This window comes from Oncorhynchus gorbuscha, linkage group LG25 (genome assembly GCF_021184085.1).
Source record: "Oncorhynchus gorbuscha isolate QuinsamMale2020 ecotype Even-year linkage group LG25, OgorEven_v1.0, whole genome shotgun sequence".
Classification (NCBI taxonomy): Eukaryota; Metazoa; Chordata; class Actinopteri; order Salmoniformes; family Salmonidae; genus Oncorhynchus; species Oncorhynchus gorbuscha.
This window is the reverse complement of record NC_060197.1, coordinates 839,767-864,985: the sequence shown is the minus strand read 5'-3', so window position 1 is coordinate 864,985 and position 25,219 is coordinate 839,767. Positions and strand designations below refer to the sequence as shown.

At 45.3% G+C, this 25,219-nt stretch overlaps 1 protein-coding gene across 1 annotated transcript in view; it reads right to left on the bottom strand.

The window, feature by feature from the left end:
• Positions 1–25,219, bottom strand: part of snd1 (staphylococcal nuclease and tudor domain containing 1) — a 326,061-nt gene that overhangs the window by 26,783 nt on the left and 274,059 nt on the right. Inside the window, exons 20-22 of the mRNA XM_046328833.1 lie at positions 22,702–22,771; positions 7,452–7,565; positions 3,601–3,804 (exon numbers count right to left, since the gene is read on the bottom strand). Coding sequence (XP_046184789.1) covers positions 3,601–3,804; positions 7,452–7,565; positions 22,702–22,771 — 388 coding nt within the window. The remainder of the gene's footprint in view (positions 1–3,600; positions 3,805–7,451; positions 7,566–22,701; positions 22,772–25,219) is intronic.

Genomic DNA, 25,219 nt, shown 5'->3' with positions numbered 1-25,219 from the left:
CTCTCTATATCTATCCCTCACTCTCTCCATTATTTTCCCCTCTCTCTCTATATCTATCCCTCACTCTCTCCATTATTTTCCCCTCTCTCTCTATATCTATCCCTCACTCTCTCCATTATTTTCCCCTCTCTCTCTACATCTATCCCTCACTCTCTCCATTATTTTCCCCTCTCTCTCTATATCTATCCCTCACTCTCTCCATTTTTTCCCCTCTCTCTCTATATCTATCCCTCACTCTCTCCATTATTTCCCCTCTCTCTCTATATCTATCCCTCACTCTCTCCATTATTTTCCCCTCTCTCTCTATATCTATCCCTCACTCTCTCCATTATTTTCCCCTCTCTCTCTATATCTATCCCTCACTCTCTCCATTATTTTCCCCTCTCTCTCTATATCTATCCCTCACTCTCTCCATTATTTTCCCCTCTCTCTCTATATCTATCCCTCACTCTCTCCATTATTTTCCCCTCTCTCTCTATATCTATCCCTCACTCTCTCCATTATTTTCCCCTCTCTCTCTATATCTATCCCTCACTCTCTCCATTATTTTCCCCTCTCTCTCTATATCTATCCCTCACTCTCTCCATTATTTTCCCCTCTCTCTCTACATCTATCCCTCACTCTCTCCATTATTTTCCCCTTTCTCTCTATATCTATCCCTCACTCTCTCCATTTTTTTCCCCTCTCTCTCTATATCTATCCCTCACTCTCTCCATTATTTCCCCTCTCTCTCTATATCTATCCCTCACTCTCTCCATTATTTTCCCCTCTCTCTCTATATCTATCCCTCACTCTCTCCATTATTTTCCCCTCTCTCTCTATATCTATGCCTCACTCTCTCCATCATTTTCCCCTCTCTCTCTATATCTATCCCTCACTCTCTCCATTATTTTCCCCTCTCTCTCTATATCTATCCCTCACTCTCTCCATTATTTTCCCCTCTCTCTCTATATCTATCCCTCACTCTCTCCATTATTTTCCCCTCTCTCTCTATATCTATCCCTCACTCTCTCCATTATTTTCCCCTCTCTCTATATATCTATCCCTCTCTCTATATTTATCCATCCCCCATTCTCTGTCGTTCTCTCCTCTCTATCGACCTCCCTCTTTTTCTCTCAACAATAATAGCAGCAGGGAAATACATTTATGATTATACTTATATTGTCTATATTTATTGCAAGGACAATGCTTAAGTGTGTTGTCCATTTGCTACAGGGCATATCCAGAAAACAAACAGAGTTTCCCTTCAAATAAATCTAACAAATCCCCCTCTCCTCTATGAAACAAGACCAGCGCCTGAGAACATCAATTTGTCATCTGGAATACAATGATGTCAGGTGGGAAAAAACTGTGTTTGTTGTTGTAATATCACAAACGGACGTGGGAGTTTCACCACTAAGCATTCCAGCTTGAAACATTTCAAAATAAAGGCTGTTTGAGGAAATGGAAGCTGAGCTCAGTTAGTGGTCAGTCTTTCACTGACAGAGGAGCTCTGTTTGCCAGGGGGACTTTAAAGTGATAAGGTAGAAGGCCTTCAGGGTGCTTTCACCTGTCTAGCCCCCTCCCCTCTAAGACTATTAAAACTATACCACTTTAGACTATATCAATGAAAGAGCACCCAGAGCCTTCACACCCCAGTCTGAACAGGCTGCATCGTTTCAGAGGGAGCAGCACAGGGGACATGACCAGCACAAGACAAACAGGCCTGACACACTGCATGGCTCTATCAGCCTGTTTCAATGGACAGCAGGGTTCAGACTGCATGGCTCTATCAGCCTGTTTCAATGGACAGCAGGGTTCAGACTGCATGGCTCTATCAGCCTGTTTCAATGGACAGCAGGGTTCAGACTGCATGGCTCTATCAGCCTGTTTCAATGGACAGCAGGGTTCAGACTGCATGGCTCTATCAGCCTGTTTCAATGGACAGCAGGGTTCAGACTGCATGGCTCTATCAGCCTGTTTCAATGGACAGCAGGGTTCAGACTGCATGGCTCTATCAGCCTGTTTCAATGGACAGCAGGATTCAGACTGCATGGCTCTATCAGCCTGTTTCAATGGACAGCAGGATTCAGACTGCATGGCTCTATCAGCCTGTTTCAATGGACAGCAGGGTTCAGACTGCATGGCTCTATCAGCCTGTTTCAATGGACAGCAGGGTTCAGACTGCATGGCTCTATCAGCCTGTTTCAATGGACAGCAGGGTTCAGACTGCATGGCTCTATCAGCCTGTTTCAATGGACAGCAGGGTTCAGACTGCATGGCTCTATCAGCCTGTTTCAATGGACAGCAGGGTTCAGACTGCATGGCTCTATCAGCCTGTTTCAGTGGACAGCAGGGTTCAGACTGCATGGCTCTATTAGCCTGTTTCAGTGGACAGCAGGGTTCAGACTGCATGGCTCTATCAGCCTGTTTCAATGGACAGCAGGATTCAGACTGCATGGCTCTATCCAGCCTGTTTCAGTGGACAGCAGGGTTCAGACGGCATGGCTCTATCAGCCTGTTTCAGTGGACAGCAGGGTTCAGACGGCATGGCTCTATTAGCCTGTTTCAGTGGACAGCAGGGTTCAGACTGCATGGCTCTATCAGCCTGTTTCAGTGGACAGCAGGGTTCAGACTGCATGGCTCTATCAGCCTGTTTCAGTGGACAGCTGGGTTTTAATCACTGCTCTGACTCTGTTCCAGTGGGTCGTTTCAACACAATACTGTTTACAGTCTCAGTGGCCCAAAGAGGTCAAAGGTGAGCTCCCTGGCGACAAATACACACTATACAGTTACTTATTGACTGACGTGGGCTGAATAAGTGTCTTCCAATGGGTTGTAAAACTTTAGTGGTGGTATAGGGAAACGAGGGTGATTAAGTATAACATTCTGTGTGGGTGTGCATTCATATGTTTATGAGTGTTTGTGTTCTGACCGGTGAGCCCATTTCTGTGTCTTTGTGTGTGAACGTGTGTGTGCCACTTTGTACCTAAATGACAGAGTGGAATAATGTCGGGGCGTGTAGGAGCGGTAATTGCGCCAGGAATAAATATTTCAGTTTTGTGCCTTTATCTTTCATTTACAGAGAGGCTTTGAGTCTGCCAGCTGAATTAGCATAATGAGGGAAGGCAAACGAGCTGCACTTCATGACATTACAAAATGGCCGCCGTCACAGGAGCCTGTCCTGCTGGGAGAGATGCATTGAGAGATGCATCGCTTCAGATCGGTCTTCATTTTGGATTACTAAACACGTCAGCATTTAGCCACATGCTAGCACTTATTCATAACAAAAACACTGACCTGTTAGCATGGTAGCGTGAGGCAAACAGCCTTGTTGAAATAGACTAGACCCTTCACAGCCAGCCAGTCACATACACTGTCACCCAGTATCATGTTTTGGCCCTGACAAAGTCACTATGACCTGAAAACGTCTGGCACATGTCAGCGTAACGTTTTCTCAACTCTAACGCCAATACATTTGGCCCAATGCTAGCCCTGGTACATAAAACACATCTGTTTTGGCCATAGTGCCCTGATAAAGTCATTATAAAACTGAAAACTTAAGGTAAACATAACTTTCATTTCACTCTTCGAATTCCGCCAAGGCGGCAATTTTCCTACCATTTTCTGCAGGTGCTTCTCTTTCCGCACGTCCACCATGACCATGCCCTCCTTGACCAGGCTGAGGCCCACGTCGTCCTTGGAGTCGGCGAACTGCAGTGTGACGTGGGGGCAGGTGACGCCGCTGTGCTCCACGTTGAGGAGACACTGGGTGTTCTGGATGTCCCGCACCAGGCTGTCCACCACGTCAGCACGCGCATCCTCCTAACGGGGGTGGAAGAGGAGGAGAGGGGAGGTCAAGGGGTTAGGTCACCCTGCTGGAGGCTGTTGAGCCGGAACAGTTTATCCTGAAATCTTTAGCCCTCTAATAAAAGGGACTCATATTGTGCTCAGAGAGCAAGACAAGGAAGCCAATTAGGAGTATTGAGGAGCCATAAGACACGCCCCGCCATGGCTTTAAAAAACAGGGATCAATTGAGTACACCCCAACATTCCCCATTCATCATTGCTCTGTCCCTCTCGCTTGCTCTCCTTCCTCTTTGCCCTGGTCCCGTCTCCATGGCAACCCCCGAACAAGCTGCCCTTGGGGTGTGAATGTGGTGTGTGTCTCTGTGTGTGTATGTGTGGAGAGGGATGCTGAGTGTTCAAGGGGGAAAACTGGGGGGCTTTTTGTTTCTTCTTCTTCCTGTGGTCAGCTTGTCTCACACTCCGCGGGGGAGCTCAGGGCGAGAGAGGGAGGGAGAGGTGGTGAGAGAGACGGATAGGGGGAGCTCAGGGCGAGAGAGGGAGGGAGAGGTGGTGAGAGAGACGGATAGAGGGAGCTCAGGGCGAGAGAGGGAGGGAGAGGTGGTGAGACAGACTGATAGGGGGAGCTCAGGGCGAGAGAGGGAGGGAGAGGTGGTGAGAGAGACGGATAGAGGGAGCTCAGGGCGAGAGAGGGAGGGAGAGGTGGTGAGACAGACTGATAGGGGGAGCTCAGGGCGAGAGAGGGAGGGAGAGGTGGTGAGAGACACGGATAGGGGGAGCTCAGGGCGAGAGAGGGAGGGAGAGGTGGTGAGAGAGACGGATAGGGGGAGCTCAGGGCGAGAGAGGGAGGGAGAGGTGGTGAGAGAGACTGATAGAGGGAGCTCAGGGCGAGAGAGGGAGGGAGAGGTGGTGAGAGAGACGGATAGAGGGAGCTCAGGGCGAGAGAGGGAGGGAGAGGTGGTGAGAGAGACTGATAGAGGGAGCTCAGGGCGAGAGAGGGAGGGAGAGGTGGTGAGAGAGACGGATAGAGGGAGCTCAGGGCGAGAGAGGGAGGGAGAGGTGGTGAGAGAGACTGATAGAGGGAGCTCAGGGCGAGAGAGGGAGGGAGAGGTGGTGAGAGAGACTGATAGGGGGAGCTCAGGGCGAGAGAGGGAGGGAGAGGTGGTGAGAGAGACTGATAGGGGAGCTCAGGGCGAGAGAGGGAGGGAGAGGTGGTGAGAGAGACTGATAGGGGGAGCTCAGGGCGAGAGAGGGAGGGAGAGGTGGTGAGAGAGACTGATAGGGGGAGCTCAGGGCGAGAGAGGGAGGGAGAGGTGGTGAGAGAGACGGATAGAGGGAGAAAGAGAGAGGAGGAGAGAGAGCCAAGGGGACAGGGTGGGGATATGCAATATGAATGAGGGCCTTCTGCTGAGTGGGACAGGACACTAACAGGGCCTTCTGCTGAGTGGGACAGGACACTAACAGGGCCTTCTGCTGAGTGGGACAGGACACTGTAACAAGGTTAGTACTAGCATGCGCCTGAAATGGACCAGTGTGTGGATGGTCATAACTATGCATTCAACTATAAATGCTAACAGAGGAGAATGTATTATATATGTTTAAAGTATATGCATCTATTAATAAGAATATGTGTCTTAGTGAATGACTGACGGACAGTATGTGTGTTTCTGTCTGTGTGGCCACTGGCCAGTTTGAGTCACAGCAGGTGATTGAGAGACCAGGCAGCACCCTCTCTACTCCAGGTGGCAGGGCAGAGAGGACATCTGGGGAGAAACGCTGTCACCACTAGTAACAGGCCCAGAGAGAGAGGGAAGAGGAAAAGGGAGGGAAGAGGAAAAAAACAGAGCAAGAGAGATTGAGAGGGAGAGAGCAAGATAGATTGAGAGGGAGAGGGAGAGAGCAAGATAGATTGAGAGGGAGAGAGCAAGATAGATTGAGAGGGAGAGGGAGAGAGCAAGATAGATTGAGAGGCAGAGGGAGAGCGCAAGAGAGATTGAGAGGGAGAGAAAGCGAGAGAGAGGGAGAGCAAGAGAGATTGAGAAGGACAGAGATTGAGAGTGAGAGAGAGAGCAAGAGGGAGATTAAGAGAGATTGAGAGGGAGAGAGAGAGCAAGAGATTGAGAGGGAGAGGAATGCAAGAGAGATTGAGAGGGAGAGATCTGACCAGAGATTTAGGGACAGAAGAGAGGAGAGAAATATTAGCTGAGAGAGAGAGAGGATATAAAGAAGATGGGTAAGTACACCTGAGATAAAGAAAACATTTGCTTTGGCAATGTTAACATATTTTCCCATTCCAATAAAGCCCCTTGAATTGAATTGAATAGAATAAAGAAAACAGGAACCAAACAAGAGCCAACAGAGGTAGAGAGAGAGAGAGAAATAAAAGAGCCAGAAAGAGGGAGGTAGATAAAGGGAAATGGTGAAAAAGACAGATCAAATGAAAGAGCGGTAGAAAGACAAAGGGGCAGAGAGAAAAAGGGGGAGAGCGAGGTAGAGAGCTGTGTCAGCTGTAGAGAGTGGAGGTGAGGCTGAGGCCTGGGCGGACAGATGGCCCACATCACCCTGCTGCAGCTTCACACTGACTCAGTGGAGAGGGGACAGCACACACACCTTGAACCCAGACACACACTCGAAAATAAACTAATATTGGGTAAGGACACACACATTACAAACACACGCATGGACACACACACCAGAATCACAAAAATAGACATCCTAGGCTAGGACACACACTAAGCTTAGACAGATGTAAAAAAATACCTTTTCAGTTCAGACCAAACCAAGTGTGTTGATCTTAGCTATGTGATCCCCACTCAGACAAACCATGTGTTTTGATCTTAGCTATGTGATCCCCACTCAGACAAACCATGTGTTTTGATCTTAGCTATGTGATCCCCACTCAGACAAACCATGTGTTTTGATCTTAGCTATGTGATCCCCACTCAGACAAACCATGTGTTTTGATCTTAGCTATGTGATCCCCACTCAGACAAACCATGTGTTTTGATCTTAGCTATGTGATCCCCACTCAGACAAACCATGTGTTTTGATCTTAGCTATGTGATCCCCACTCAGACAAACCATGTGTTTTGATCTTAGCTATGTGATCCCCACTCAGACAAACCATGTGTTTTGATCTTAGCTATGAGTGAGAGAGATATATACATTTTATTTGATTTATATATATATATATATAAATACATTTGATTTGATTTTTTAAAATACATTTAATTTGATTAGATTTTTTGGGAGGTTTGTAGTATCATTTGATTTACACAGCATGCCTACCACTTGAAGATGCAAAACATTTATATAGCCTAAAACCCCAAACAGCAAGCAATGCAGGTGTAGAAGCACGGTGGCTAGGAAAAACTCCATAGAAAGGCCAAAACCTAGGAAGAAACCTAGAGAGGAACCAGGCTATGTGGGGTGGCCAGTCCTATTCTGGCTGTGCCGGGTGGAGATTATAACAGAACATGGCCAAGATGTTCAAATGTTCATAAATGACCAGCATGGTCAAATAATAATAACAACGCAGAACAGTTGAAACTGAAAAAAAATCTATTTTAATTCCAGGTTGTAAGGCAACAAAATAGGAAAAATGCCAAGGGGGTGAATACTTTCGCAAGCCACTGTATGCATGTGTCTGTTTGTACAAAACTTACATCTTGTGGGACCTGGATGTAGGCGAAGGTGTACTCAGTGGCTTGTGCAGCCAGGGTCCGAGTGCTGAAGGCCGGGGGAATGACAGCCAGGCGCGTGGACGGCACTATCTCCCTCTGTGGAGGTAGAGAAGTAGAGAGAGAGAGAGAGAGAGAGAGAGAGAGAGAGAGAGAGAGAGAGAGAGAGAGAGAGAGAGAGAGAGGAGAGAGAGAGAGAGAGAGAGAGAGGTAGAGAGAGAGAGAGAGAGGAGAGAGAGAGAGAGAGAGAGAGAGAGAGAGAGAGTAGAGAGAGAGAGAGAGAGAGAGGTAGAGAGAGAGAGAGGTAGAGAGAGAGAGAGTAGAGAGAGAGAGAGAGGTAGAGAGAGAGAGAGAGAGAGAGAGAGAGAGAGAGAGAGAGAGAGAGGTAGAGAGAGAGAGAGAGAGAGAGAGAGAGAGAGAGAGAGAGAGAGAGAGAGAGAGAGAGAGAGAGGTAGAGAGAGAGAGAGGTAGAGAGGGAGGCAGAGAGGTAGAGAGAGAGGGAGAGAGAGAGAAAGAGAGAGAGGCAGAGAGAGAGAGAGAGAGAGAGAGAGGCAGGTTTTAACAGGTCTTTATTGCACCATGCAGAGCTTGGATGTGATGCACCCTCAACCGAATCACAAAGCGCAACACAGAAACACTTTCACCTCAAATAGAGCTCTTTCATCCACAAAACAAATACCTCACTTAACTACTACATAGACCATTGCTGTAAGCCCAAATATTTAAAGACTGGGTCTGAAAGAGGAGAGAGATATGGAGGGATATCAACAAAGAGAGACAGAGAGAGATATGGAGGGATATCAACAAAGAGAGACAGAGAGAGATATGGAGAGATATCAACAAAGAGAGAAAATGAGATATGGAGATATATCAACAAAGAGACAGAGAGAGATATGGAGGGATATCAACAAAGAGAGACAGAGAGAGATATGGAGAGATATCAACAAAGAGACAGAGAGAGAGAGAGAGATATGGAGGGATATCAACAAAGAGAGACAGAGAGAGATATGGAGAGATATCAACAAAGAGAGAAAATGAGATATGGAGATATATCAACAAAGAGACAGAGAGAGAGAGAGAGATATGGAGGGATATCAACAAAGAGAGACAGAGAGAGATATGGAGAGATATCAACAAAGAGACAGAGAGAGAGAGAGAGATATGGAGGGATATCAACAAAGAGACAGAGAGAGATATGGAGAGATATCAACAAAGAGAGAAAATGAGATATGGAGATATATCAACAAAGAGACAGAGAGAGAGAGAGAGATATGGAGGGATGTCAACAAAGAGAGAGAGAGAGAGAGAGATATGGAGGGTTATCAACAAAGAGAGAGAGAGATATGGAGGGATATCAACAAAGAGACAGAGAGAGAGAGATATGGAGGGATTTCAACAAAGAGACAGAGAGAGAGAGATATGGAGGGATTTCAACAAAGAGACAGAGAGAGAGAGATATGGAGGGATTTCAACAAAGAGACAGAGAGAGAGAGAGAGATATGGAGGGATTTCAACAAAGAGACAGAGAGAGAGAGAGAGATATGGAGGGATTTCAACAAAGAGACAGAGAGAGAGAGAGATATGGAGGGATATCAACAAAGAGACAGAGAGAGAGAGAGATATGGAGGGATATCAACAAAGAGACAGAGAGAGAGAGAGAGATATGGAGGGATATCAACAAAGAGACAGAGAGAGAGAGAGAGATATGGAGGGATATCAACAAAGAGACAGAGAGAGAGAGAGAGATATGGAGGGATATCAACAAAGAGACAGAGAGAGATATGGAGGGATATCAACAAAGAGAGAGACAGAGAGAGAGATATGGAGGGTTATCAACAAAGAGAGATAGATAGATATGGAGGGTTATCAACAAAGAGAGATAGATAGATATGGAGGGTTATCAACAAAGAGAGATAGATAGATATGGAGGGTTATCAACAAAGAGAGATAGATAGATATGGAGGGTTATCAACAAAGAGACAGAGAAAGAGATATGGAGGGTTATCAACAAGAGAGAGATAGATATGGAGGGTTATCAACAAAGAGAGAGAGAGAGAGAGATATGGAGGGTTATCAACAAAGAGACAGAGAGAGAGATATGGAGGGTTATCAACAAAGAGAGAGAGATAGATATGGAGGGTTATCAACAAAGAGACAGAGAGAGAGATATGGAGGGTTATCAACAAAGAGAGAGAGATATATATGGAGGGTTATCAACAAAGAGACAGAGAGAGAGATATGGAGGGTTATCAACAAAGAGAGAGAGATATATATGGAGGGTTATCAACAAAGAGACAGAGAGAGAGATATGGAGGGTTATCAACAAAGAGACAGAGAGAGAGAGAGAGATGGAGGGATTTCAACAAAGAGAGAAAAAGAGAGAGAGAGCTGGAGGGATATCAACAAAGAGAGACTGAGAGATATGGAGGGATATCAACAAAGAGAGAAACAGAGAGAGACTGAGATATGGAGGGATATCAACAAAGAGAGAAACAGAGAGAGATATGGAGGGATATCAACAAAGAGAGAAACAGAGAGAGATATGGAGGGATATCAACAAAGAGAGAAACAGAGAGAGATATGGAGGGATATCAACAAAGAGAGAAACAGAGAGAGATATGGAGGGATATCAACAAAGAGAGAAACCGAGAGAGATATGGAGGGATAACAACAAAGAGAGAAACAGAGAGAGATATGGAGGGATATCAACAAAGAGAGAAACAGAGAGAGATATGGAGGGATATCAACAAAGAGAGAAAAAGAGAGAGACTGAGATATGGAGGGATATCAACAAAGAGAGAGAGAGAGATATGGAGGGATATCAACAAAGAGAGAAACAGAGAGAGATATGGAGGGATAACAACAAAGAGAGAGAGAGAGATATGGAGGGATATCAACAAAGAGAGAAACAGAGAGAGATATGGAGGGATATCAACAAAGGATAGAGAGAGATATGGAGGGATAACAACAAAGAGAGAAACAGAGAGATATGGAGATATCAACAAAGAGAGAAACAGGAGGGATATGGAGGGATATCAACAAAGAGAGAAACAGAGAGAGATATGGAGGGATATCAACAAAAGAGAGAAACAGAGAGAGATATGGAGGGATATCAACAAAGAGAGAAACAGAGAGAGATATGGAGGGATATCAACAAAGAGAGAAACAGAGAGAGATATGGAGGGATATCAACAAAGAGAGAAACAGAGAGAGATATGGAGGGATATCAACAAAGAGAGAAACAGAGAGAGATATGGAGGGATATCAACAAAGAGAGAAACAGAGAGAGATATGGAGGGATATCAACAAAGAGAGAAACAGAGAGAGATATGGAGGGATATCAACAAAGAGAGAAACAGAGAGAGATATGGAGGGATATCAACAAAGAGAGAAACAGAGAGAATGGAGGGATGGAGAGAGATATGGAGGGAACAAAGAGAGAAACAGAGAGAGATATGGAGGGATATCAACAAAGAGAGAAACAGAGAGAGATATGGAGGGATATCAACAAAGAGAGAAACAGAGAGAGATATGGAGGGATAACAACAAAGAGAGACGGAGAGATATGGAGGGATATCAACAAAGAGAGAAACAGAGAGAGATATGGAGGGATATCAACAAAGAGAGAAACAGAGAGAGATATGGAGGGATATCAACAAAGAGAGAAACAGAGAGAGATATGGAGGGATATCAACAAAGAGAGAAACAGAGAGAGATATGGAGGGATATCAACAAAGAGAGAAACAGAGAGAGATATGGAGGGATATCAACAAAGAGAGAAACAGAGAGAGATATGGAGGGATATGGATATGGAGGGATATCAACAAAGAGAGAAACAGAGAGAGATATGGAGGGATATCAACAAGAGAAACAGAGAGAGATATGGAGGGATATCAACAAAGAGAGAAACAGAGAGAGATATGGAGGGATATCAACAAAGAGAGAAACAGAGAGAGATATGGAGGGATATCAACAAAGAGAGAAACAGATATGGAGGGATAACAACAAAGAGAGAGAGATATGGAGGGATATCAACAAAGAGAGAAACAGAGAGAGATATGGAGGGATATCAACAAAGAGAGAAACAGAGAGAGATATGGAGGGATAACAACAAAGAGAGAAACAGAGAGAGATATGGAGGGATATCAACAAAGAGAGAAACAAGAGATATGGAGGGATATCAACAAAGAGAGAAACAGAGAGAGATATGGAGGGATATCAACAAAGAGAGAAAAAGAGAGAGACTGAGATATGGAGGGATATCAACAAAGAGAGAAACAGAGAGAGATATGGAGGGATATCAACAAAGAGAGAAACAGAGAGAGATATGGAGGGATATCAACAAAGAGAGAAACAGAGAGAGATATGGAGGGATATCAACAAAGAGAGAAACAGAGAGAGATATGGAGGGATATCAACAAAGAGAGAAACAGAGAGAGATATGGAGGGATATCAACAAAGAGAGAAACAGAGAGAGATATGGAGGGATATATCAACAAGAGATATGGAGGGATATCAACAGAGAAACAGAGAGAGATATGGAGGGATATCAACAAAGAGAGAAACAGAGAGAGATATGGAGGGATATCAACAAAGAGAGAAACAGAGAGAGATATGGAGGGATATCAACAAAGAGAGAAACAGAGAGAAATATGGAGGGATATCAACAAAGACAGAAAAAGAGAGAGACTGAGATATGGAGGGATATCAACAAAGAGAGAAAAAGAGAGAGACTGAGATATAATAATAATAATAAATGCCATTTAGCAGACGCTTTTATCCAAAGCGACTTACAGTCATGTGTGCATACATTCTACGTATGGGTGGTCCCGGGGATCGATATGGAGGGATAACAACAAAGAGAGAAACAGAGAGAGATATGGAGGGATAACAACAAAGAGAGAAACAGAGAGAGATATGGAGGGATATCAACAAAGAGAGAAACAGAGAGAGATATGGAGGGATATCAACAAAGAGAGAAACAGAGAGAGATATGGAGGGATAACAACAAAGAGAGAAACAGAGAGAGATATGGAGGGATATCAACAAAGAGAGAAACAGAAAGAGATATGGAGGGATATCAACAAAGAGAGAAACAGAGAGAGATATGGAGGGATAACAACAAAGAGAGAAACAGAGAGAGATATGGAGGGATATCAACAAAGAGAGAAAAAGAGAGAGACTGAGATATAATAATAATAATAATAATATATGCCATTTAGCAGACGCTTTTATCCAAAGCGACTTACAGTCATGTGTGCATACATTCTACGTATGGGTGGTCCCGGGGATCGATATGGAGGGATAACAACAAAGAGAGAAACAGAGAGAGATATGGAGGGATAACAACAAAGAGAGAAACAGAGAGAGATATGGAGGGATATCAACAAAGAGAGAAACAGAGAGAGATATGGAGGGATATCAACAAAGAGAGAAACAGAGAGAGATATGGAGGGATAACAACAAAGAGAGAAACAGAGAGAGATATGGAGGGATATCAACAAAGAGAGAAACAGAAAGAGATATGGAGGGATATCAACAAAGAGAGAAACAGAGAGAGATATGGAGGGATAACAACAAAGAGAGAAACAGAGAGAGATATGGAGGGATATCAACAAAGAGAGAAAAAGAGAGAGACTGAGATATAATAATAATAATAATAATATATGCCATTTAGCAGACGCTTTTATCCAAAGCGACTTACAGTCATGTGTGCATACATTCTACGTATGGGTGGTCCCGGGGATCGATATGGAGGGATATCAACAAAGAGAGAAAAAGAGAGAGACAGATATGGAGGGATATCAACAAAGAGAGAAAAAGAAGAGACTGAGATATGGAGGGATATCAACAAAGAGTGGTCCTTCTGTAGCTCAGTTGGTAGAGCATGGCGCTTGTAACGCCAGGGTAGTGGGTTCGATCCCCGGGACCACCCATACGTAGAATGTATGCACACATGACTGTAAGTCGCTTTGGATAAAAGCGTCTGCTAAATGGCATATATTATTATTATTATTATATTAAAGAGAGAAAAAGAGAGACTGAGATAGAGGGATATCAACAAAGAGAGAAAAAGAGAGAGACTGAGATATGGAGGGATATCTACAAAGAGAGAAAAAGAGAGAGACTGAGATAGAGGGATATCAACAAAGAGAGAAAAAGAGAGAGACAGATATGGAGGGATATCAACAAAGAGAGAGACAGAGAGAGAGATATAGAGGGTTATTGAGAAAGAGATGGAGAAAGGGAGAGCCAGTTTAACTGAATTCTCTTAGAAGAGGGGTTCTCAAACTGGGTCCTGTGGCCCCCCTGGGAGCATGTGGTTTTTGCCCTAGCACTACACAGCTGTTTCAAATGATCCCAACATGACGATAAGAAGGTTACCTGAATCAGCTGTGTAGTGCTTGGGCAGAAAACTCAATGTGCACCAACTTAGAGGGCTAACTCACAATCCTCTCTCTGCTCAGCAGAGCCCTGGTATAATAGCTAGAGATAACTACAAACTTCCTATCTGATGATAACAGCAGTGTCAATACAAAGTTCCACAAACCTCCTATCTGATAACAGAAGTGTCAAGACACTCAGGCAGTCAGTCTACTTTTGTCATTTTGCTCCAAAAACCAAGATGACACAGCCACAAAACAACTGTAGACCAAAATATTGTAGAACCACACCTCGATCCATTCCTTTTCATTTAGTTTAAATTGGAATGTTGGTTAAAAGGTGCATGTTCCAGGCACAGAGGGACACAGAGTCCCATGGAAAACTCAGAGGAAGGCTGGGACACAGAGCACCATGGAAAACTCAGAGGAAGGCTGGGACACAGAGTACCATGGAAAACTCAGAGGAAGGCTGGGACACGGAGTCCCATGGAAAACTCAGAGGAAGGCTGGGACACAGAGTCCCATGGAAAACTCAGAGGAAGGCTGGGACACAGAGTCCCATGGAAAACTCAGAGGAAGGCTGGGACACAGAGTACCATGGAAAACTCAGAGGAAGGCTGGGACAGAGGAAGGCTGGGACAGAGGAAGGCTGGGACAGAGGGAGAGAGAGAGAGGGGAGAGTACAGTAAGAGAGGGGAGAGTACAGTAAGAGAGGGGAGAGTACAGTAAGAGAGGGGAGAGTACAGTAAGAGAGGGGAGAGTACAGTAAGAGAGGGGAGCGTACAGTAAGAGAGGGGAGAGTACAGTAAGAGAGGGGAGAGTACAGTAAGAGAGGGGAGAGGGAAGACCTTGAGGGAATGACCTCTCTATGTTTCTCTTTCTCACCACACACACACACAGTTTGGAGTGATGTAGGTGGACGTGATGCCCCTTGAGGCAGACACACACATAAACAGACACACTGGGCCTGTGGAATTCATATGAGACACCATTGGAGAGTAGAGGACATGTTTAAGCATTAATGACCCATGGTTTAATAGGTGAATGTTTGGACTGCCCACACAGAGGAAAGAAGACATAATATTAATGATAAGAAAAATGGGAGATTTATTTAAGCCATATAGTTTGATAGCACAGTAAATGTGGAAATTATGTCCAAATACGATGTTTTCTATGGTTATATACAAATGACCGGGCAGTAATTTAGGCCGGACGATTTGATTAGGATGGAAAGACATGTTGAAGATCTGAAGTTTGATATTATAATAGAATATTATTGCTAGACGAGAATAATAGCTGAGTGAGAGAAAGAGATGGAGAAAACATTAAAATGTGAGAACGAGAAATAGGGAATTATATAAAAGGAGATTGAGCAAAATGAGAGACAAGAGAGAGGAAAGAAATGGAGGAAGAGAATGCGATAGAGAGGTAGAGAAAGCGATAGAGAGGACGAGAAAGCGATAGAGAGGACGAGAAAGCGATAGAGAGGTAGAGAAAGCGATAGAGAGGAAGAGAAAGCGATAGAGAGGTAGAGAAAGCGATAGAGAGGACGAGAAAGCGATAGAGAGGACGAGAAAGCGATAGAGAGGAGAGAAAGCGATAGAGAGGAAGAGAAAGCGATAGAGAGGAAGAGAAAGCGATAGAGAGGACGAGAAAGCGATAGAGAGGACGAGAAAGCGATAGAGAGGACGAGAAAGCGATAGAGAGGACGAGAAAGCGATAGAGAGGAAGAGAAAGCGATAGAGAGGACGAGAAAGCGATAGAGAGGACGAGAAAGCGATAGAGAGGAAGAGAAAGCGATAGAGAGGAAGAGAAAGCGATAGAGAGGAAGAGAAAGCGATAGAGAGGTAGAGAAAGCGATAGAGAGGTAGAGAAAGCGATAGAGAGGAAGAGAAAGCGATGGAGAGGTAGAGAAAGCGATAGAGAGGTAGAGAAAGCGATAGAGAGGAGAGAAAGCGATGGAGAGGTAGAGAAAGCGATAGAGAGGTAGAGAAAGCGATAGAGAGGACGAGAAAGCGATGGAGAGGTAGAGAAAGCGATGGAGAGGTAGAGAAAGCGATAGAGAGGACGAGAAAGCGATAGAGAGGAAGAGAAAGCGATAGAGAGGAAGAGAAAGCGATAGAGAGGAAGAGAAAGCGATAGAGAGGAAGAGAAAGCGATAGAGAGGTAGAGAAAGCGATAGAGAGGAAGAGAAAGCGATAGAGAGGAAGAGAAAGCGATAGAGAGGAAGAGAAAGCGATAGAGAGGACGAGAAAGCGATAGAGAGGACGAGAAAGCGATAGAGAGGACGAGAAAGCGATAGAGAGGACGAGAAAGCGATAGAGAGGAAGAGAAAGCGATAGAGAGGAGAGAAAGCGATAGAGAGGAGAGAAAGCGATAGAGAGGAAGAGAAAGCGATAGAGAGGAAGAGAAAGCGATAGAGAGGAAGAGAAAGCGATAGAGAGGAAGAGAAAGCGATAGAGAGGAAGAGAAAGCGATAGAGAGGAAGAGAAAGCGATAGAGAGAAGAGAAAGCGATAGAGAGGAAGAGAAAGCGATAGAGAGGACGAGAAAGCGATAGAGAGGAGAGAAAGCGATAGAGAGGAGAGAAAGCGATAGAGAGGACGAGAAAGCGATAGAGAGGAAGAGAAAGCGATAGAGAGGAGAGAAAGCGATAGAGAGGAAGAGAAAGCGATAGAGAGGAGAGAAAGCGATAGAGAGGAGAGAAAGCGATAGAGAGGAGAAAGCGATAGAGAGGAGAGAAAGCGATAGAGAGGAAGAGAAAGCGATAGAGAGGAAGAGAAAGCGATAGAGAGGAGAGAAAGCGATAGAGAGGAAGAGAAAGCGATAGAGAGGAGAGAAAGCGATAGAGAGGAAGAGAAAGCGATAGAGAGGAAGAGAAAGCGATAGAGAGGAAGAGAAAGCGATAGAGAGGAAGAGAAAGCGATAGAGAGGAAGAGAAAGCGATAGAGAGGAAGAGAAAGCGATAGAGAGGAAGAGAAAGCGATAGAGAGGAAGAGAAAGCGATAGAGAGGTAGAGAAAGCGATAGAGAGGAGAGAAAGCGATAGAGAGGAAGAGAAAGCGATAGAGAGGAGAGAAAGCGATAGAGAGGAGAGAAAGCGATAGAGAGGAAGAGAAAGCGATAGAGAGGAAGAGAAAGCGATAGAGAGGGACGAGAAAGCGATAGAGAGGAGAGAAAGCGATAGAGAGAGAGAAAGCGATAGAAAGAGGTAGAGAAAGCGATAGAGAGGAGAGAAAGCGATAGAGAGGTAGAGAAAGCGATAGAGAGGAGAGAAAGCGATAGAGAGGAAGAGAAAGCGATAGAGAGGAAGAGAAAGCGATAGAGAGGTAGAGAAAGCGATAGAGAGGTAGAGAAAGCGATAGAGGAGAGAAAGCGATAGAGAGGAAGAGAAAGCGATAGAGAGGAAGAGAAAGCGATAGAGAGGACGAGAAAGCGATAGAGAGGACGAGAAAGCGATAGAGAGGACGAGAAAGCGATAGAGGTAGAGAAGCGATAGAGAGGAAGAGAAAGCGATAGAGAGGAAGAGAAAGCGATAGAGAGGAAGAGAAAGCGATAGAGAGGAAGAGAAAGCGATAGAGAGGAAGAGAAAGCGATAGAGGACGAGAAAGCGATAGAGAGGACGAGAAAGCGATAGAGAGGACGAGAAAGCGATAGAGAGGAAGAGAAAGCGATAGAGAGGAAGAGAAAGCGATAGAGAGGAAGAGAAAGCGATAGAGAGGAAGAGAAAGCGATAGAGAGGAAGAGAAAGCGATAGAGAGGTAGAGAAAGCGATAGAGAGGTAGAGAAAGCGATAGAGAGGTAGAGAAAGCGATGGGGAGGTAGAGAAAGCGATAGAGAGGTAGAGAAAGCGAGAGAGAGGTAGAGAAAGCAATAGAGAGGTAGAGAAAGCGATAGAGAGGTAGAGAAAGAGGTAGAGAAAGCGATAGAGAGGTAGAGAAAGCGAGAGAGAGGTAGAGAAAGCGAGAGAGAGGTAGAGAAAGAGGTAGAGAAAGCGATAGAGAGGTAGAGAAAGAGAGGTAGAGAACGCGAGAGAGAGGTAGAGAAAGAGAGGTAGAGAAAGAGAGGTAGAGAAAGCGAGAGAGAGGTAGAGAAAGCGAGAGAGGTAGAGAAAGCGATAGAGAGGTAGAGAAAGAGAGGTAGAGAAAGCGATAGAGAGGTAGAGAAAGCGAGGAGGTAGAGAAAGCGAGAGAGAGGTAGAGAAAGAGGTAGAGAAAGCGATAGAGAGGTAGATGAAAGAGAGGTATAGACAGAGCGCAGAGAGGTAGAGAAAGAGAGGTAGAGCTTTCGTCATCCAGAGAGGTAGAGAAAGAGAAAAGGCCTAGAGAAAGAGAGGTAGAGAAAGTGAGAGAGGAGGTAGAGAAAGCTGGGAAGAGGTGCTCGAAGAGAGGTAGAGAAAGCCTCAGAGGTGATTGATGCCCGATAGAGAGGTACAGAAAGCGAGATTTTGAGAGGGAAAGTGATAGAGAGGTAGAGAAGCGATAGAGAGGTAGAGAAAGCGATAGAGAGGTAGAGAAAGCGATAGAGAGGTAGAGAAAGCGATAGAGAGGTAGAGAAAGTGAAAGAGAGGTAGAGAAAGCGAGAGAGAGGTAGAGAAAGCGATAGAGAGGTAGAGAAAGCGATAGAGAGGCTAGAGGGACAGACAAGAGAGAGGAGAGCCAGAGATATTAAAAACAGATGAAGAGAGATATAGAAAGAGAGGGAGAAAGTGAGAGAGCCCTCCACAGCAGCAGCTTCCCAGTTGTTGTGGGGGCTCCCAGCCAGCTCAGAGAGAATCACACTTTCAGCAACCTGCCAGGACACATCGCGTCTGCCATACTCAGCCCTGGGCGCTCGCTATGAGGTCACAGGCCCGACGCACACAAAAGCAGCGCACTGCACCATGGGTAATCTCCCATGGGGGGGAGGATCGGCTGGATGGGCCACCTTGTGGCGGTGGTACGTCACAGATGTGCAGAGATGCGTACCCACACACAGAGACATATGCACTGCTTTCGTCATCCAGAGAATATAGAAAGAGAGAAAAGGCCTGCAGAGCCATTTCCCAGACTAACAGCTCAGATAGGTATTATATTACTGGGAATATGGTGCTCTGAAGACAGAAAAAACAAAGCCTCAACTACATAGGACATGATTGATGCCCTGCTTGATGGCGCTGTACAGCTAAAGTTATTTTGATTCTGGGAAAGTGATTCCTGTGAATCGCATTCAGCCACAGAGTTCGCCACAGTTGGCCATTAACTAGGCTGGTGCTCGATGCTAACCTGATAGAGCATCATCTGAGCCAGAGGAGAGACATAGGACCATCCTTCGAACGGACACACACACGAACGGACACACACACACACAAACGGACACACACACACACAAACGGACACACACACACACAAACAGACACACACACACACAAACAGACACACACACACACACACAATTCAGACACACACACACACACACACACACACACAGACACACACACACACACACACACACACGAAAGGACACACACACACACGAACGGACACACACACACACACGAACGGACACACACACACACGAACGGACACACACACACACGAACGGACACACACACACACGGACACACACACACACACGAACGGACACACACACACAAACGGACACACAAACACACACACACAAACGGACACACACACACACACAACACACACAAGAACACACACACACACAAACGGGACACACACACACACAAGACGGACACACACACACACACACGGACACACACACACACACACACACACACACACACACACACACACACACACACACACACACACACACACACACACACACACACACACACAGAACGGACACACACACAAGAACGGACACACACACAAGAACGGACACACACACACAAGAACGGACACACACACACAAGAACGGACACACACACACAAGAACACACACACACACACAAGAACGGACACACACACACACAAGAACGGACACACACACACACAAGAACGGACACACACACACACACGGACGGACACACACACACACAAGAACGGACGGACACACACACACACAACGGACACACACACACACACACACACACACACACACACACACACACACACACACACACACACACACACACACACACACACACACACACACACACACACACACACACACACACACACACACACACACACACACACACACACACACAGACAGAACGGACACACAGAACGGACACACACACACGAACGGGAACGGACACACACACGAACACACACACACACACACACACGAACGGACACACACACACACACACACACACACGAACACACACACACACACACACACACACACACACACACACACACACACACACACACACACACACACACACACACACACACACACACACACACACACACACACGAACACACACACACACACACACACGAACGGACACACACACACACACGAACGGACACACACACACACACGAACGGACACACACACACACGAACGGACACACACACGAACGGACACACACACGAACGGACACACACACGAACAGGGACACACACGAACAGGGACACACACGAACAGGGACGAACAGGGACACACAAGAACAGGGACACACAAGAACAGGGACACACAAGAACAGGGACACACAAGAACAGGGACACACACACACACACACACATGAAGAGGGACACACACACATGAAGAGGGACACACACACACACACATGAACAGGGACACACACAGGCAGGCACACACGTAGAGAGTAGAGGTCGACCGATTATTTTTAAACGCCGATACCGGTACCGATTATTGGAGGACCAAAAAAGCTGATGCCGATTAATCAGACGTTTAAAAATACAAAAAAGTATTTGTAATAATGACAATTACAACAATACTGAATGAACACTTATTATAACTTAATATAATACATCAATAAAATCTATTTAGCCTCAAGCACATAATGAAACATGTTCAATTTGGTTTAAATAATTCAAAAACAAAGTGCTGAAGAAGAAAGTAAAAGTGCAATATGTGCTATGTAAGAAAGCTAACGTTTCAGTTCCTTGCTCAGAACATGAGAACATATGAAAGCTGGTGGTTCCTTTTAACATGAGTCTTCAATATTCCCAGGTAAGAACGTTTTAGGTTGTAGTTATTATAGGAATTATAGGACTATTTCCCTCTATACCATTTGTATTTAATTAACCGTTGACTATTGGATGTTCTTATAGTCACTTTAGTATTGCCAGTGTAACAGTATAGCTTCCGTCCCTCTCCTCGCTCCTCCCTGGGCCCGAACCAGCAACACAACGACAACAGCCACCACATCGAAGCAGCTTTACCCATGCAGAGCAAGGGAAACAACCACCCCAAGGCTCAGAGCGAATACTGCACGCTAACTAGCCAGCCATGTCACTTCAGTTACACCAGCCTCATCTCGGGAGTTGATAGGCTTGAAGTCATAAACAGCGCAATGCTTCAAGCACAATGAAGAGCTGCTGGCAAAACGCACGAGAGTGCTGTTTGAATGAATGTTTACGCGCCTGCTTCTGCCTACCACCACGCAGTCAGATACTTAGATACTTGTATGCTCAGTCAGATTATATGCAACGCAGGACACGCTAGATAATATCTAGTAATATCATCAACCATGTGTTGTTTACTAGTGATTATGATTGATTGTTTTTAATAAGATAAGTTTAATGCTAGCTAGCAACTTACTTATATATATATAATAATAAAATGAAAAAAATCTGCCACACCCTGACCATGATTTGCGTTGTTTGTTTGGTCTGGGTGTGATATGAGTGGGCATTCTATGTTGTATGTCTAGTTTGACTAGTTCTATGTGTTTTGACCTGATATGGTTCTCAATCAGTGGCAGGTGTTTGTCGTTGTCTCTGATTGGGGATCCTATTTAGGTTGCCATTTTCCAGTTTGGGTTCGTGGGTTATTGTCTATGTGATGTTGCATGTTTGCACTCAGTATTTATAGTGATCACGTTTGTTTTGATATTTTGTTTGTTTGTTTGTTTAGTGTACTTTGTGCTTGTTTTCATCTATCATTGAAGGGATGTATTCACATCACGCTGCACTTTGGTTTCCTCAATACGACGATCGTGACATAAATCGGTAAATCAGCGGCCAAAAATACAGATTTCCGATTGTTATGAAAACTTGAAATCGGCCCCAATTAATCGGCCATTTCGATTAGTCGGTCAACCTCTAGTAGAGAGGGATAGAGCTATAAAGGTACTCACATAGAGAGGGATAGAGCTATCAAGGTACTCACATAGAGAGGGATAGAGCTATAAAGGTACTCACGTAGAGGCATACAGCTATAAAGGTACTCACATAGAGAGGGATAGAGCTATAAAGGTACTCACATAGAGAGGGATAGAGCTATAAAGGTACTCACGTAGAGAGGGATACAGCTATAAAGGTACTCACATAGAGAGGGATAGAGCTATCAAGGTACTCATGTAGAGAGGCATAGAGCTATAAAGGTACTCGCGTAGAGAGGGATACAGCTATAAAGGTACTCACAGAGAGGGATAGAGCTATAAAGGTACTCACAGAGAGGGATAGAGCTATAAAGGTACTCACGTAGAGAGGGATACAGCTATAAAGGTACTCACGTAGAGAGGGATACAGCTATAAAGGTACTCACATAGAGAGGAATACAGCTATAAAGGTACTCACGTAGAAAGGGATAGAGCTATAAAGGTACTCACGTAGAGGGGGATAGAGCTATCAAGGTACTCACGTAGAGAGGGATAGAGCTATAAAGGTACTCACGGAGAGAGGGATACAGCTATAAAGGTACTCACGTTGCCATAGTCGATGTAGAACACATGGACCTTTGCTGGCGATTGAACTTTCTCCACCCGGGCTCTGTACCTTTAGAGAGGTAAGTGAAGGAACAGATGGAGGGGAAGATGAGAGAGAGAAAGGTGAGAATTGAAAGAAAGAAGAGAGAAGATGAGAGAGAGAGAGAGAGAGAGAGAAAGAAAGGGAAGAGAGATGAGAGACAAGATATGAGAGCGAGAGAGAAGACGAGAGATCGAGAAAGGAGAGAGAGAGAAAGGGGAGAGAGGGAGGTACAAGGAGATGAGTAAATCATTCCGTTCTTATTTCCGAGGAGAGCTGGTGTGGTGGTGGATATGTCTGTAGTGATAAGGTCTTTGAGGAGAGAGAGATCCTATGGGATTTGAAATGTTCCATTTCAGACAGGCCACTGTATAGAAACAAGGGGAATTATATTGGCCTGTATGACTTGTTCATTTCAAGAGGTGTGTGAGAAGTCTTACGTCTACAATCTAAGCCTATAGTACCAGAAAAGCACAGGGATAATTAAAAATAAAAGGTATTGAAGCCAATTGGTGAAGTGCATTGTGGGATAGCTCAGTGGGAGGGAAAGGCGAGTCAAAGAGCCTCTCAATCACTGTGTGGCCCACATCACCGCATTAACCCGAGGAGGAAAGGAGAGACAGGATGGACAGAAGGAGAAAACAAACGCTACTAACAATTAGGCAATGGTGGAGTGGACACAACAGGGGAGAGAGAGACAGACATGTAGAGAGAAGACAGAGAGAATAATGAGAGAAAGAGAGACAAAGAAACAGTCAGGGAGAAAGTGACGAGAGAAAGAGAAAGAGAGAAAGAGAGAGAATGACAGACACACAGACTCATTCAGAACTCCTCAGTGGCAGCATTCAACAGGCCTTGAAAGGAACCCAACCCTAATTAGTCTTTAATAAAACCAGTAAACCTCCCTCCCTCCCTCTCAGAATAAAGATGTACAACACTCACGATGGTTGGAAATTACCTCAATGAATAACAGAACAACAGAATAACAGGTCCCGAAAGAAACACTAAAACAAAAAACTTTATTTAGCATAAAAAGGAAGAACCGCAGCTTTTCCTGGAAAGGAGTAACAACAGACTGGTGCTCTCCATGCACAACAGGAGTAACAACAGGCTGGTGCTCTCCATGCACAACAGGAGTAACAACAGGCTGGTGCTCTCCATGCACAACAGGAGTAACAACAGACTGGTGCTCTCCATGCACAACAGGAGTAACAACAGACTGGTGCTCTCCATGCACAACAGGAGTAACAACAGGCTGGTGCTCTCCATGCACAACAGGAGTAACAACAGGCTGGTGCTCTCCATGCACAACAGGAGTAACAACAGGCTGGTGCTCTCCATGCACAACACGAGTAACAACAGACTGGTGCTCTCCATGCACAACAGGAGTAACAACAGGCTGGTGCTCTCCATGCACAACAGGAGTAACAACAGACTGGTGCTCTCCATGCACAACAGGAGTAACAACAGACTGGTGCTCTCCATGCACAACAGGAGTAACAACAGGCTGGTGCTCTCCATGCACAACAGGAGTAACAACAGACTGGTGCTCTCCATGCACAACAGGAGTAACAACAGACTGGTGCTCTCCATGCACAACAGGAGTAACAACAGACTGGTGCTCTCCATGCACAACAGGAGTAACAACAGGCTGGTGCTCTCCATGCACAACAGGAGTAACAACAGACTGGTGCTCTCCATGCACAACAGGAGTAACAACAGACTGGTGCTCTCCATGCACAACAGGAGTAACAACAGGCTGGTGCTCTACATACACAACGGGAGTAACAATAGACTGGTGCTCTCCATGCACAACAGGAGTAACAACAGGCTGGTGCTCTACATACACAACGGGAGTAACAACAGACTGGTGCTCTCCATGCACAACAGGAGTAACAACAGGCTGGTGCTCTACATACACAACGGGAGTAACAACAGACTGGTGCTCTCCATGCACAACAGGAGTAACAATAGACTGGAGCTCTCCATGCACAACAGGAGTAACAATAGACTGGTGCTCTCCATGCACAACAGGAGTAACAATAGACTGGTGCTCTCCATGCACAACAGGAGTAACAACAGACTGGTGCTCTCCATGCACAACAGGAGTAACAACAGACTGGTGCTCTCCATGCACAACAGACTGGTGCTCTCCATGCACAACAGACTGGTGCTCTCCATGCACAACAGACTGGTGCTCTCCATGCACAACAGACTGGTGCTCTCCATGCACAACAGGAGTAACAATAGACTGGTGCTCTCCATGCACAACAGGAGTAACAATAGACTGGTGCTCTCCATGCACAACAGGAGTAACAACAGACTGGTGCTCTCCATGCACAACAGGAGTAACAACAGACTGGTGCTCTCCATGCACAACAGACTGGTGCTCTCCATGCACAAGAGACTGGTGCTCTCCATGCACAACAGACTGGTGCTCTCCATGCACAACAGGAGTAACAACAGACTGGTGCTCTC